Source organism: Esox lucius, chromosome 10 (genome assembly GCF_011004845.1).
Source record: "Esox lucius isolate fEsoLuc1 chromosome 10, fEsoLuc1.pri, whole genome shotgun sequence".
Classification (NCBI taxonomy): Eukaryota; Metazoa; Chordata; class Actinopteri; order Esociformes; family Esocidae; genus Esox; species Esox lucius.
This window is the reverse complement of record NC_047578.1, coordinates 8,590,797-8,606,641: the sequence shown is the minus strand read 5'-3', so window position 1 is coordinate 8,606,641 and position 15,845 is coordinate 8,590,797. Positions and strand designations below refer to the sequence as shown.

Sequence of the window (15,845 nt, the reverse complement as noted above, 5' to 3'; positions counted from 1 at the left end):
TTTATTAGCAGACACACAGGCACAGAAACACACTGTTAATGGCACTCTAACACCAGCCCTAAAGGACATAGACACCCATTCCAAACAGTCATCCATAAATGATGTATGAGTGCAGCAGTATAAAGTTATTACTCATCCACTGACCTAAACAACTCACCCTTCCAACTCAGCCCTTCTTCCTCCTCCAAACCTCCCTAACTCAACACCTTCTTCCTCCTCCGAACCTCCTTAACTCAACACCTTCTTCCTCCTCCGAACCTCCTTAACTCAACACCTTCTTTCTCCTCCGAACCTCCCTAAGTCAACACCTTCTTCCTCCTCCGAACCTCCCTCACTCAACACCTTCTTCCTCCTCTGAACCTCCCTAACTCAACACCCTCTTCTCCTTTGAACATCCGTAACTCAACACCTAGGTCTTCCTCCTCTGAACCTCCCTAACTCAACACCTTCTTCCTCCTCCGAACCTCCCTCACTCAACACCTTCTTCCTCCTCTGAACCTCCCTAACTCAACACCCTCTTCTCCTTTGAACATCCGTAACTCAACACCTAGGTCTTCCTCCTCTGAACCTCCCTAACTCAACACCTTCTTCCTCCTCTGAACCTCCCTAACTCATCACGTTCTTTCTCCTCTGAACCTCCCTAACTCATCACGTTCTTTCTCCTCTGAACCTCCCTAACTCAACACCTTCTTCCTCCTCTGAACCTCCCTAACTCAACACCTTCTTCCTCCTCTGAACCTCCCTAACTCAACACCCTCTTCTCCTTTGAACATCCGTAACTCAACACCTAGGTCTTCCTCCTCTGAACCTCCTTAACTCAACACCTTCTTCCTCCTCTGAACCTCCCTAACTCAACACCCTCTTCTCCTTTGAACATCCGTAACTCAACACCTAGGTCTTCCTCCTCTAAACCTCTGTAACTTAACTCAAGCTGCTTCACAGTTGGTGTGTGTTTTTGGTAGGGACCCATTACCTTAAAAAGGCATAAATGTTGGGAGGGGAGAAATGCAATATTCCCTTGTATGCCATGGGACACAATCTTTTCTGCCCCTAATTAGTCATTCTTTCTTGGTTTTTCTGGGTCAGAGTTCTTGGCAGTTCTTAGGTTATGTGTCTGTGACCAGATTGGTGTAGAATTTCCGCTCACATTTATTTCCTTCTCAACAGTGGCATGAAGTGGTATTAATGTACAAAAACCACAGAGACATGCTAGCCTACAAATTTGATACAGAGAGAGAGACAGAGAGGGAGGATGAAAGACATGCTAGTGATGTGACTAAAATGTATCACGGGGGGGGGGGTGAAAGACGTGACAGACAGCAACGTGACCAGAATAAAGTGTCTAATCAAGTAGAGGACAAGTAGAGAATGTTCTGTTCTAATTCCAGGGACACCAAAATAGCTAGCTAATGGGTTCTGAGACAATGCAGAAACATATTGGGTTTTAATACCAAACCGGAACACAAACACAGTGCTAAGTGGGTATACAAAATGACTGTCGGAGAGTAGTGGACTTTCCCCATGTGAAATACAGAAAACAGTGATGTGTCAATGCTTAATAAATATTGTTAGTAGTTGCTGGTTGAAGAGACCTTAACATTGGACACCGCTGGCTGTCCACAAATGTACTAAAACTACTCAGTCATTGGTTAGGGGAACAACAAACTCAGGCATTGGACAGTTAAAGGATAATGTCTTACATCAGTTTTCTCTAGTTTGGTCAAGAAGACGTTTTAATCAGCAGCATAGACCTTAGAGATGAATAAGAGATGAATTCCTTGATGTATCATGTGAGTGCATTTGAAAATAAAATCAGGTCCATTCAGCAATGTTTCAATAAGCCGTAACTTTTATTGCACATTCCTGTTTGGTCTTGCAACGACCTTTCACCTTTTGACCTTTTAAGCTTGGTCTGGACTAGACACTTAAGTCTGGAAAAAGGTGGAATGTTGCCCCTAGAATTTGATCTAAGGTCATAACTGCGCATTCCACTCAAATGGCTAGGGTTAGGGCAGAGCTGACCCCAGATCTGCCTAAGAGCAACTTCTACCCAAGTAGTACTGTTGTCCAGAACCAGAGAAAGAAGGACGGACATCCGTGATATCACAGAGCAGAGTAGGAAATAAATGTGAGAGCTAAGAGTCTCAAATGCTCCTTCCGTTCCACTAAGTCCTATAGAGTTTTGCCCCAGGTGACAAATGACATCTTGGAGAATGTTGAGGCTTTATGAAATCATTATGTAGTTCTTCTTAATCTGGTATCGTAAGTCTCCCAGAATATGTACACCTGGACAACCCCTTTTACTTCTGACACATACATCATCATTCTTAGGATTTTTTTTTTTTCTCTTTTTCTGTGACAATACCTGCGACATGCTTCAAAATCTTCATTTTGGCAAACCACAAATAAATTAAAACACCAACATTCATAGAACACAACGTGACAGTATTTTTTAGGACGTTGGAAAGAAAAATATACATACAGAAACCGGAAATCAAGAGAAGAGAAGCATTTTGCTGTTCGTTTTTTCCCCCCCGTCGTTTTCCTGTTGCTTTTCTTGAAAAAAGATAGCTAGCTACCAATTACTTACCACATGCAGATATAATACAACAGAATCCACCCACTCAGTTTGTGTCTGAGAACTACCGATCTAAACTATATCACAAAATGATTCTCTTTAAACCAACACCCAGTTTGGAGATATTTTTTCCTCTATCCATCATTTTACACTAGTTTTCTTTGCCCCACAGCCAGCCCTGACTACACTTCCCGCAACAGAACAGGAACAAGACCGCCAGCGCTAACTTGTAACCTGGCCCAAATCCCACCCTATTACCTACGAAGGGTTTCACTCAAAAGTAGTGCACTTGCCCGTTCGCATGGTTAGATACAGATGGTGACTTCTCCAACTTTCTCCCAGAGAGCCTGACACAAACCCTCTGGCGCACAAATCATCCTGCCCTGGCGATGAATATACCGTATGGACACTGCCTCAAACACAACGTAAAGCTGCTGGAGATGCTACGACCTGGGAGGTGAGACTAACACAATGTCCAAGCAGTGTGGTTGTGTGTGTGATGAAAATGTCTCTGAAAATGTCTCTCAGCTTAAATGCCAAGGCAGTTAGCAGATAGCTCCCTGTGGGACTTCATTCACAGCCAGGCACAAGGTGCATCGTAGGAGGGGGGGCCTGGAGGCTGGAGTGTGTGTGCGTGTGTGTTATGAAACGCCCCTTCTTTTCGGCCATTTTGGATTTCATCTGACATTTTGAGGAGCCAGCGGTGAAACATCAAAGCTTTCCCCCGTATCTCCCTGTTCCTCGCCATCTCTTCCTCGCTCTCTCTGGACATCAGTCGAGCGTGCAGAGACACTTTCCGTTGCCCAGACGATAGTCGTTTATTACAGAACCTCTTCATCCCCAACGGGGCTCCTCAAACACTCACACAGTCACATTGGCTGTGGTATTTGTGTGTGTGTGTGTGTGTATATGAGTAACAGCACTAAACATGATTGTGACGAGCCAATGCAAAACAGCTTGTCTAACCTTGCACAACAACACTCTCTCTGGTCTCCAATTTGTGTTCAGTCCCATAGGGGACTAGTAGAGATAATGATTTCCCTTGGCCAGGACATAACCATCATTACCATGGTAATGTCAATACTGTAACACCGCTGTGTTACTGATTCACTGTTATGGGTTTGGATTGGTACCATTGCCTTCGCATAGGGATTCAATGGGAGGCCAAGCATGTTGAGACACACACAATCTCATGCAAGCACAAACACACACACACACACACAAACCCTTTAGGGGTCTGGGTATTTGTTCGACCATCTGGTATCTAAATCATGAAATATGTAGCTGTTGGTCTTCTCCTACACATGACAATATGACCAGAGAGCTACGAGAGAGAGAACGCTGTGGCTTCACTGCTATTCCCTACGTTGTACGGTCTCAGTGTATAAAGCAAATCGTTTTTTTTTTCTCCATTGGAAATCAGTGACCGTCTATGCAACACAGTGTACTCTAAATTTAGCCACAAAGATAGAGAGAGAACGGCGGTGGGGGGGGGGGCAGAAGGAACGATAGAGAGAGCGCAGCTCTACATCAATTACAATCTTCATGTTGCATTGAACTGTGAAAAACACCACAGTCAAAAAGAAAAACGTAACAGAGGAGAAAAAAATTTAAGAAAAAAAGGGGTGAACTGGCGAGCCACCAGCTTGCACTGCCTCTCTATCAAACATCAACAGGCTTGTTTCTATGTAACTGATCAGGATGGAAAGTCTGACTTCAGTTCAGTGGAGGTGTCAGATTGGAGATGTGGAGGGAAGGTGAGACGGGAAGATTGGGTAGAGGAGCAGAGCAGAGGTGCACCTCCTCTTAATAGTCTTTCACAGTCTTTCCACGAATCCACTCAGTCTGTCTGAATGTCCCACAGTGTGTGTTTGTGTCAATGGATTGGGTGTCCGACACACACACACACACACACACACACACTACACTGACACACAACCTCTCTGGCTACCATTCATGAATTAGTCAGTTCACACAGCTCCTTCTTCAACCTTCAACTCAGCCGAAAGAGGGATGAACAGAGAGGAAACAGCAAGGTAACGAGGGATGAACACAGAAAGCGAGAGAGAGAGAGAGAGAGAGAGGAGGGAGGGGAAAGGAAGGAGTGCAGCCCCAGGGGGGAGGGGGAAGAATAACAATAACCTGCAAATTGAAGAAAGAGTAAACCTCAATGACAAGGCTTCCTCCGATTTTTCTGAGGTCTCAGTGAGGTGTTCAGAACCCAAACGAATAAAACGGAAAACAACTGGAGCGGTAGGGTCTAGGAGGAGGAGTTGAGTTAGCGTGGTGTGGTGTGGTTAGCATGGCTAGCTAGCATCACGGCTGTCCCCTCTCCTCAGCCGTCAGACACAGGAGGCGACACCCAGCCATACTTCTCGTGAGTCTTCACCAGACTCTTAAAGGTGGCCTCCGCCTCTTTACGACTGAATGCCTTCTTGGACTTCCCTGCTTTCCTGCAGATACGTCCCTGTGAGAGAGAGAGAGAGAGAGAGAGAGAGAGAGAGAGAAACAGAGACAGGGGCGAGAGAAGACAGAGATGATTAACATAAAATGTACTTGCCTCAAGCCATCACTAGTAATATGAAGGCACATCCGTTTAGAGAGACACGATGATGACCAGTATCGTCTGCATTCAACAGTCCATTGACCCCGTTACACTGAGACCCGCAACCCCATTCCCTCCCCCAGCTCTCAGGCCAGATCCCCAGCCAATGCTGTTTCCGTGTCATGTCAACCAAATGAAAATAAAAACATAAAATGCCACTGATTGTGCTCGGGGGGGGGGGGGGGGCTTAATTTCACCGATACTGCATCTGGACGATGAATGGTAACAAAATTGACAGAGAAATAAAATGTTCCATGGTGAAGCACACATACCGAAATGTAGTTCAGACACTTTCTGTCATCACAGAGAAGACGCTAGTCTAGATCCTGTTCTCAGAGCCAACAGTGAGACATTTCGACATCACATATTTAAAAATGTATCAACAGGTGAGTGTTCTGCAGAAAGCAGCCTGTCAGCAGCTGTGTCACAGATGCACTGTATCTATGTAAGAAGACTGCAACTGTATTTACAGCACACGCAAAGGCAGATAATATGCCTTGGAGCGAATAAAAAAAAAAGAGAGAGGGGGGAAACATAAAGTGTAGGCGATGCAAGTGACAGTAACGCAAGGCGATCTCTAGGCAACATGGCTCAGTCTTCACAAGAGGATTGTGTGGGTGGGAGAACAAAATCCCCACCCCCCACCCCCCCCAAAAAAAAAAAACAGTCTTCACCTTAAAGCCACGATAGGAGGATACATGTCTGATTCTGCTTTTGGAGGCGTAGTATGTTGTCCTTAATTACATTATCAATGACTCACCTATGTAGCATAACATTACAGTGAATCACATTTGAACATACACACACAGAGAGCGAGAGACTGCAGGAGAGACAGAGAGGAACACCGGATTCAATCGATTTCCAATGTTCAGAGTGAAACAACATTTATAGTTCTTTGAAATCCAATTTGTGATTTAGGCCCTGCTTCATCTCGGCAACTTCCAGTGAACTCGGGTCAGGCAAAGTCGAGATATGTGTCTTTCTCGAAGTACATCCAATGGCATTCTGGATTTAATCATGCAGCTCACGCAACCAGGACGTTCTGACTTGCCCCGCTGGATGGAATGCACTCCACGACCTTCTACCTAGATTGGCAGGGCAACAATATTAAATTACCGAATGCACAAACCCGCACAGCGCTGGCCAATTGCACACCTTTCTGCTGGACCCTTGTGCTACTCTGCCAGCAAGATTCAAGATTATGTATTAGTGGCTGATGTCTTTAGGCGGCCATTTTGTGTCAAAAGGTTCACCAAACCTCATTAGGCCTATGGTTCAATATGGCGCACCATGTTAACTCCTCCTTGTGTTTGACATGAACATTCTTAGTCAGCCAGAAAGAAGCGCAGTACACGTGGAACAGGGTGTCACTTGAGAATCCAGCCATTGTGTGTCAGATAAAGGGCTTGTGCGTCTGGTCTGCCATGTTGTGTCCTGTGGATCATGGGGATAAGGAGGATGAGGTCATAATTCCGTGGTCGGGTGATTAGGAACACAGTTTCCATTTCCGCCTGGCCTGGTTAATGAGACGCGGTTATTCAGAACAGGAACAGCAGGATCAACAGCTCAGGATAGCTAAGAGGAGACACATAGCACCTAGTGCTGCATCTCAATAGTTAGAGTATTAGGCCTAATTTAGACATTGTGACAGCTGCAATTAAAACTCTTTCCATTATAAGGACAGAAATGACATCTGTAAATTGTTGAGGTCTTTTTTTTAATCAGGAAAAGGAATCCAATAAAAACTACCCTTCTTTCATCTGTGACAGAAAAAATCCAGAGGGGAAAGGTCAAATGGGCTGGACTGTTTCACCTGTCTAAAGGTTACCTTGAGAAAGGCAGTTTCCATAGTATAAATAATCATCTACAGGATATTCTGGACTTAATTCACAATACAACATTGTTTGCTCCTCAAAATGGCTGCCGATGAGGCTTCACTAATGGTGATTAGTGTTGATTCAAACCAATCAGTAGTTTAATTAGCAACCTTTGGCTACAGGTTTAAAATATCATGAATTATGATTTAACATTTTTCCAATTCAATTAGAACCAGTTCCCTGAAAAGTCTTGCACTGACTGAATATTGGCAATTCAATATCACAGTAATTTTAGCCCTTTTGTCCCTTATCCGCCTCCCCTGGAAGAGCAATAAAGGCTTGACTACCATGTTGTGTATTATATGACTCTAGCAGGGCGTTTAGGGACCAACACGGTCAGGCCCCTAGTCAACACTTGTTTCCTCTCCCTTGTGTGATGATTGTTTCCTGTGTCTCCTGTGTGTGGCTGTGTCTATGCATGCCAGGGGACTGTGTGTGTGTGCGTGTGTGTGTGTCTGTGTGTGCGGACAGACTAGGTACAGGAATAACTACCCCATGCCTCAGGATATGTCCGGGCGGAATAACACTTTATGAGCCAGAGACAACAGAGAGAGATCTTCGGTGAAAGGGAAAGATACAGATTATAAGAAGATAACAGGAGATATAGAGAAATGAATAGAAAAAAAGAAAGAGTTTGAAAGAGTTCACTCCTAAGCTGAGTGAGGTGAAAGTAAAGCGGTTCTAAAAGCTTTGTGATTTGGGGATTAAAAAGGGGGAAATTTAGCTTTAATTAACTATCTTGTGTTTGAGGTCTTCCACAGAAATGACCTGATAGAGAGGTCAGAGAGGGAGGGAGGACGTCAGAAAGGGGATTAGCGAAAGAGACAGGAAGGGATAGAGAACTGTGTGTGCGTGTGGACGTCATGGTGACTGATGATCTGTGTTTTGGAAGCTGTACACTGTTGTGGTCTTTCATTGTTTTCCAGTTCACCTATTCATCCCTCCCCCCTTTGCTCAAGTCCTGATGACCACACTTATCTTGCAAAGGAAAGTGGCTGATGGGTGTTCTTGTGAATGGAGATCAGTCAATAGGCCGAACGACGGGCACTATGCCCAGGACCCCAGTGCCTCCTGGGAAAAGGCTTTGGCCTGGGGAGGATTGCGTAATAACTAGTCAACTAGAAGAGCATGTTAAAGGACTGGGGAGATGGACATGTTGTCAACATCCGTGAAAGAGTGGGGTGGACTGGAGCTTTATGGGCAATGTGCTAATAGTTGTACAGGCACTGCGATATGCAATAGATGTGGATTTAGTGTAAATTGTCCATGCATCGCTAAACACTTATTCTGACTGTACTAAAGGAACAAGAGTGTCCATGGCCATGGTGGATCAGGAATTACGTAGCTGAGACAACCTAAAAATTATTGCTTGGTTTGAAGCAGTGTACTTTCAGTTGTCTAATGCTTGAGAACCAATTATTGAATATTCATCATAGACTTTGGTGCGGTATAAAAGCTTATTTTCATTCAGCCTAAAAACAGGGTGTTTTTCTGCTACATTGGGGTCCAGCACAGTCTACCACTACATCATCGTCCTGTGCAGAAGATAAATATTAATACTAACTACATCATCGTCCTGTGCAGAAGATAAATATTAATACTAACTACATCATCGTCCTGTGCTGAAGTTAAATATTAATACTAACTACATCATCGTCCTGTGCAGAAGATAAATATTAATACTAACTACATCATCGTCCGGTGCAGAAGTTAAATATTAATACTAACTACATCATCGTTCTGTGCAGAAGATTAATATTAATACTAACTACATCATCGTCCTGTGCAGAAGTTATATATTAATACTAACTACATCATCGTCCTGTGCAGAAGTTAAATATTAATACTAACTACATCATCGTCCTGTGCAGAAGATAAATATTAATACTAACTACATCATCGTCCTGTGCAGAAGTTAAATATTAATACTAACTACATCATCGTCCTGTGCAGAAGTTAAATATTAATACTAACTACATCATCGTCCTGTGCAGTAGTTAAATATTAATACTAACTACATCATCGTCCTTGTCAGAAGTTAAATATTAATACTAACTACATCATCGTCCTGTGCAGAAGATAAATATTAATACTAACTACATCATCGTCCGGTGCAGAAGTTAAATATTAATACTAACTACATCATCGTTCTGTGCAGAAGATTAATATTAATACTAACTACATCATCGTCCTGTGCAGAAGTTATATATTAATACTAACTACATCATCGTCCTGTGCAGAAGTTAAATATTAATACTAACTACATCATCGTCCTGTGCAGAAGATGAATATTAATACTAACTACATCATCGTCCTGTGCAGAAGTTAAATATTAATACTAACTACATCATCGTCCTGTGCAGAAGTTAAATATTAATACTAACTACATCATCGTCCTGTGCAGAAGATGAATATTAATACTAACTACATCCTCGTCCGGTGCAGAAGTTAAATATTAATATTAACTACATTACCGTCCTGTGCAGAAGATGAATATTAATACTAACTACATTATCGTCCTGTGCAGTAGTTAAATATTAATACTAACTACATCATCGTCCTGTGCACAAGTTAAATATTAATACTAACTACATTATCGTCCTGTGCAGTAGTTAAATATTAATACTAACTACATCATCGTCCTTGTCAGAAGTTAAATATTAATACTAACTACATCATCGTCCTTGTCAGAAGTTAAATATTAATACTAACTACATCATCGTCCTTGTCAGAAGTTAAATATTAATACTAACTACATCATCGTCCTGTGCAGAAGTTAAATATTAATACTAACTACATCATCGTCCTGTGCAGAAGATGAATATTAATACTAACTACATCCTCGTCCGGTGCAGAAGTTAAATATTAATATTAACTACATTACCGTCCTGTGCAGAAGATGAATATTAATACTAACTACATTATCGTCCTGTGCAGTAGTTAAATATTAATACTAACTACATCATCGTCCTGTGCACAAGTTAAATATTAATACTAACTACATTATCGTCCTGTGCAGTAGTTAAATATTAATACTAACTACATCATCGTCCTTGTCAGAAGTTAAATATTAATACTAACTACATCATCGTCCTTGTCAGAAGTTAAATATTAATACTAACTACATCATCGTCCTTGTCAGAAGTTAAATATTAATACTAACTACATTATCGTCCTGTGCAGAAGCTGTGTAGAAAATTATAATTCATGTTTCTGATTATTGTCTTCACCACCACTACCACAGGGAAGTGAGAATGGCAGGACCTTAGAGTAGGAATTACAATGACTATGTTTTAGATTTTCTATGCAGCAGAGGTAACCAATCACATGGGAAATCAGGATACACCAATACGCACAAGGGAAGACACATGTGCACAAACACACACACACACCCACAAGCATAATTATTCAATATTGTTTTCATTAGCAAACCAGAGGACAATGGTACTAGGATGGACTAGTGTTACTGACTGACTGCAGAACTGCTCACTATATATCCCTCCCTCCTTCTCTACCTCACACTCTTGTTCTCTCTCTTTATCTCTCCATTGGTGTAATCACAGATAAGCTGCTAATCAAGATGAAGTGCTCTTTATGCACACACACACACACACGCACACACACACAAGGACAAAAGGCCACTGCTGCAAGTCATTTTCACAAGAAATGGGATGTTCTTTGTGGGCTGCCACTGAAAGAAACTAATAAAATGGCGTACCTTGAACCTTGAGCGTGGGTGTTAACTCCAATTCTGATGAAGGAAATGATTTCTACCTGGAAGCAAAATAATTATCGCCAGGTCCCTCAGAGACCTTGGCAGCCATGTCAGTTGCCTCTTCTCACAGGCCTTAGGCAGTGGGATTGAGCACTCAGCTGCTGCTGCTGACAATGGATAATTAGGGTCTAATTTCTCTGGTGGTATTGGAAATATATTAGGTTTAAGTAAAAAAAAATTAAGATGATGTGTACAACACCAATCTGTATTGATGTCTTTGCTACGAATCCTTTTTTGCTACGAATCCTTTTTTGCTACATTGTCCATGTATTTATGACTGTGACCACATCCTGTATGTCACTGTAAGATAATTATTTATAGTTATTCCAATGTAAAGTATAATGTGTTTCTATGACTCACATATATTGCTTTTTATTATCTGCTTAGAATGTTCTGTATTTTGGATTGTACCATTACTTTTTGTTGATTTTCTTAATTTTCTTCAACACCTTTGGTGTGAGAGAAGTGCATTTACAATGTTATTATTATTAGAATATTATAACAACTTCATGTTGAAAGTCAAAAACACCACACACACGTTTGCTTTGGTTTTCTTTATGTCTTACATTGTTTTTAAGACTTTGGGTATTTCCCCCTTTTTCATTTCATAATATCTAAAAACAGATGCAAGACCCAATGTCAACAGGAATTCAGCTGAAATGCCGTTACATCATCATACAGTTAAATCCCTTTTACATCACTGGAGGGGATCCTGTGAAATGATTTCCCAGGTTTCTCCTGCTTTAAGGACGACATGTGACTGGCAGAGAGAGTTGAGGCAGATAGATGCAAAGCCTGACAAGCAACGTCAGCCAATTATACTGTACGTACATAACAAATTAAAAAGACACATTGTCCTTCCTTGTGTATTTCAGGCATCAGTGGTTTGATTCAATATGACAACAGGTCTACAAAAATGACACATTACAGGGAAATTGTCATATTTGATGACCGGGAAGGTTCAAGTGAACTGTAGAACGTAGCAGCCATCCAGATTGAAGTGCTGCAGTGTCCTCGGACAACAGATTTGTCTGGATTACGTGATAATGTGCTCTGCTCAGTCGGTCTGTCACTGTCACGGGGCAGCGTGGTGGAGGGGAGGAAGAACCCTGACAGACTGAAGAAGGCTTGGTCAACGTCACTGTTGTAGAGGTTACAATAACACTATAGGCAAGACAGCTGCTGTACTCGTACACTTCGTTATTACATCTGCATTGAACAAAATGATAAACGCAACACATTTGTTTTTGCCTCCATGGATAATGAGCTGAACTCAAAGATCCAAGACTTTCTCTATGTACACAAAAGGCCTATTTCTCTCAAATATTGTTCACAAATCTGCCTAAATCTGTCTGCCGTCTGCCCTGTACAGTGAAAACCGGGATGCATCCGTGAAGAGAACAACCTCTCCAAACTGCCAGGCGGCATCGGATGGGAGCATTTGCCCACTCATGTCGGTTACAAAGACGAACTGCAGTCAGGTCGAGACCCCGATGAGGACGATGAGCATGCAGATGAGCTTCTCTGAGACGGTTTCTGACAGTTTGTGCAGAAATTCTTTGGTTATGCAAACCGATTGTTGCAGCAGCTGTCCGGGTGGCTGGTCTCAGACGATCTTGGAGGTGAAGATGCTGGATGTGGATGTGGAGGTACTGGGCTGGTGTGGTTACACGTGCTCTGTGGTTGTGAGGCTGGTTGGATGTACTGCCAAATTCTCTGAAACGCCTTTGGAGACGGCTTATGGTAGAGAAATGAACATTCAATTCACGGGCAACAGCTCTGGTGGACATACCTGCAGTCAGCATGCCAATTGCACGCTCCCTCAAAACTTGCAACATCTGTGGCATTGTGCTGTGTGATGGAACTGCACATTTTAGAGTGGCCTTTTATTGTGGCCAGTCTAAGTCACACCTGTGCAACAGTCATGCTGTCTAATCAGCATCTTGATATGCCACACCTGTGAGGTGGATGGATTATCTCAGTAAAGGAGAAGTGCACACTAACACAGATTTAGACAGATTTGTGAACAATATTTGAGAGAAATAGGCCTTTTGTGTAAATTGAGAAAGTATTTGATCTTTGAGTTTAGCTCATGATAAATGTGGGCAAAAACAAAAGTGTTGCGTTAATCATTTTGTTCAGTGTATTTTAAATAATTCATGTAGGGGAATACGTGATGACCACCCGTGAACGTTTAGAAGGGTTTCTGGCTAGTGACTTTGATGTTATGGCTGTCATTAATTTACCCCCTGCACTCCCAGGATTTCTAGAGGTGGTATAGATTGGTGCATTCCAATAGGTAGGGGGAATTGCCTATGCGTTTTACACAGTGTAGAGAATGTTCACAGCAGAGCAGCGAAATGGCGGCCGTAATGTCACATCTAAAGATTAATCACGTCTAAGACGGGGAGATGGCTACTCGTCGTTCTCTCTCCATCGTTTTCAAATTTAAAGATGCTTACTTGGCAATGGAAAATGTGCTCACGTCGCCAAACTAAGTGGGGTGAATATAAAAGATTATTATCTCTTAGTCCCTCTCAGGGGTCGCATGATAACCGTATGCCAGTAAAACACCATTCTGCCCAGTTTGGCAAATAACAAGGGTAGACAACTGCTTGTAAGGAGCTTTTACGCAGTATGGGTAGCTACCCTAAACATGACGCATGGAGCTTGAGTGTCAGGTATCAACCTTCAAGAGCAAGGCTTCACTCGGACTCGTGTATCAAAACAAAACCCACACGTAAAGTTGAGAGACACAGACATCCCTGAGTTAATCAAACGTGAATTAATCAAAAATAAAGTCATACCTGTCCTTTCACGAGACTTGCGGCAAATTGTCTCATCACCGCTTCCACTGTGTAAGCGCTGGACCATCCGCGGGGGGTTAACAACTCCATACATATCGCTCCGCCGTCCAGCACGTACCCGTTTTCCAATCTTGGGGTAAGCACCCTCATGAAAGGCGGTGAGAATGGGAAATTATCGGGAAAAGAGACATTCAGCAGTATGAACTCGGTGTTCGTTTCTTTCATGTCCTGCCACAGTGCTGAGTCTTTGTCCACCTGGTGGAGCTTGACGTTCCAGTCAAATAGGTTGTCGTCGACCAGCTCAACCGTTATAAAGTTGTCACCCAACCGCCGTATCTCCTGTAGCTCTTTCATGAGTCTCCTCGTCCGAACTTGGGTGCAGTGCTGCCGGTGAGGGGCTGGTGGTGGTATCGAGGCACTGGTCGCTGTTTTCCCTACCCCGATCCCACCTCCTCCGCCTCCCGTTTGCTGTTTCTCCTTGGTGTCCTTCCCCTGTTGCTTATCCTTTACGGACGGTTTGTCCTTACTGCTGTGCTGGTCCAGCTTCTTCGCTTTGATCTCGGGAGTGCTAAGGATGTTGTTGGTCTCGTTGGTAGTCTGACAGTGCTGTTTCGCGTTGTTCTTCGTGTTTCCCTTGGTCCCCTTTAGCGAGCCCTGGTGATGCTTGGGGTCTTCTGTGTCCCGGTCGTGAAGACGAATCAGACCGATTTTTCGCAGTAGAGTGGCCATTATGTTTTAGCCGAGCGCAGGGCTAACGGAATTCTCCCTTTAGCCAAACCACTGACGTTACACAGTGAACCAGTAAAAAAACGTCAACCGTGTGCCGCAATCCCTCAGCTATACCGCAGCCTCTGAGGAAGAAATCTGGACCGACGCTTGCATTTAGCCTAGTCCCTCAGTGCATCGTTCCGACAAGGTCCGACTGAAAAAACACACAAGCCATGATTAAACCGACATTGAACTGCTGTCTATTCGATTTGCAGTTCAATAAATCTGCCACAGAAGATAAAAATAATCCTTATTAATTCTCAATAGTTGATCGCAGCCTTTCTGGCAGGTGGATTGACTGGTTTGTGGCTATTGACTGCAGTCCTGCTAATGATGGCTGCGGAATCTCTGCTATTATCCAATAGGCTACACTGGGTACAGAACAGATAGCTATTTTTCTACAGTGTATACATCTACAAGGTTTTTCCAATTATTTACTGTTATAAATAACACAGAGACCATTGCCGCCTTACTCTATTGGAATATACACATTGATTTACCATACATAAATCCTTTCAATCCCCAATGTCCTGTAGCCGCAAGGGGGGAAAAATGAATCTGCAGCTACAGCATCAGCTATCACAGTGAAGGATATTAAACGGTTACCATCCAACAAAGCTTCAGTCGCTGTGACCTGAAGGAGCGAGCTAAAGCCTTTGATGTAACTGCAGCTGCCACAACACTGCCTCTAATGTTACTGAGGACGAACCAACCACTCTAATCCTTGGCGAGGACACGCACTCCTCGTTAGCTCCGTGCGCGCACACACACATACACACACAAATAGCTGTAGCGGAGCGGAACGGCCAGACGTGGGTTGGCTTCCGCCGCTGTACCTGGTTGGAATGGATAATGATGAGGACTGGGGACTAGATGTCAATGGAGGAGGAGAGATCTTAGTGGGTTGGGCTATACAGCCAATGTCATCGTAGGCGATACGTAATAAGCCCCCCCGTATAGGGCCCCATATGCAGGCTGAAATGCTCAAATTGTAATTGATATACAACATTAAATCTAATGTGTGAAGGTTTTTCTTATAGAGTTCTACAATTCAAATAAACGTCATGTATTTTTGGTTTTCATGTTTTCTACACGAGGCATGGTGTTATATAAGACTTGAAAAATAAGATTTCAAGTGTAGCCTATAGACTTGTGAATTGTCAGTGCTACGGCATACACAAAGTGGCTACTAAACATACATGTTTAAAGACGATTTGACCAACACAGTATATTATTAAAGCTATTTTGTTAAATGTTGTTGTTTAATTGTACTTATTTAATATGTAAGTATATTACCGTCTATATGGTTGTTTATAAATGCGAGTTACCAAAATTAAATCGCGATAGGGACCTTAATTTCATTTTTCAGAGGCACAACATTCCGATACTTCCGCAAATGCTTTCGAATAAGACAGACCAGTCCGGGTTTTGGGTT

General features: G+C 42.8%; 1 protein-coding gene across 1 annotated transcript; it reads right to left on the bottom strand.

Moving 5' to 3' along the window:
* Positions 1–1,829: 1,829 nt before the first annotated feature.
* Positions 1,830–15,267, bottom strand: ube2ql1 (ubiquitin-conjugating enzyme E2Q family-like 1). The gene is made up of 3 exons (XM_010873225.3): positions 15,017–15,267; positions 13,643–14,564; positions 1,830–5,045 (listed from the first exon to the last, which is right to left on the bottom strand). The coding sequence occupies exons 2-3, from the start codon at positions 14,369–14,371 to the stop codon at positions 4,914–4,916; spliced, it is 861 nt and encodes a 286-aa protein (XP_010871527.1). The 5' UTR covers positions 14,372–14,564; positions 15,017–15,267; the 3' UTR covers positions 1,830–4,913.
* Between the last annotated feature and the right edge of the window lie 578 nt (positions 15,268–15,845).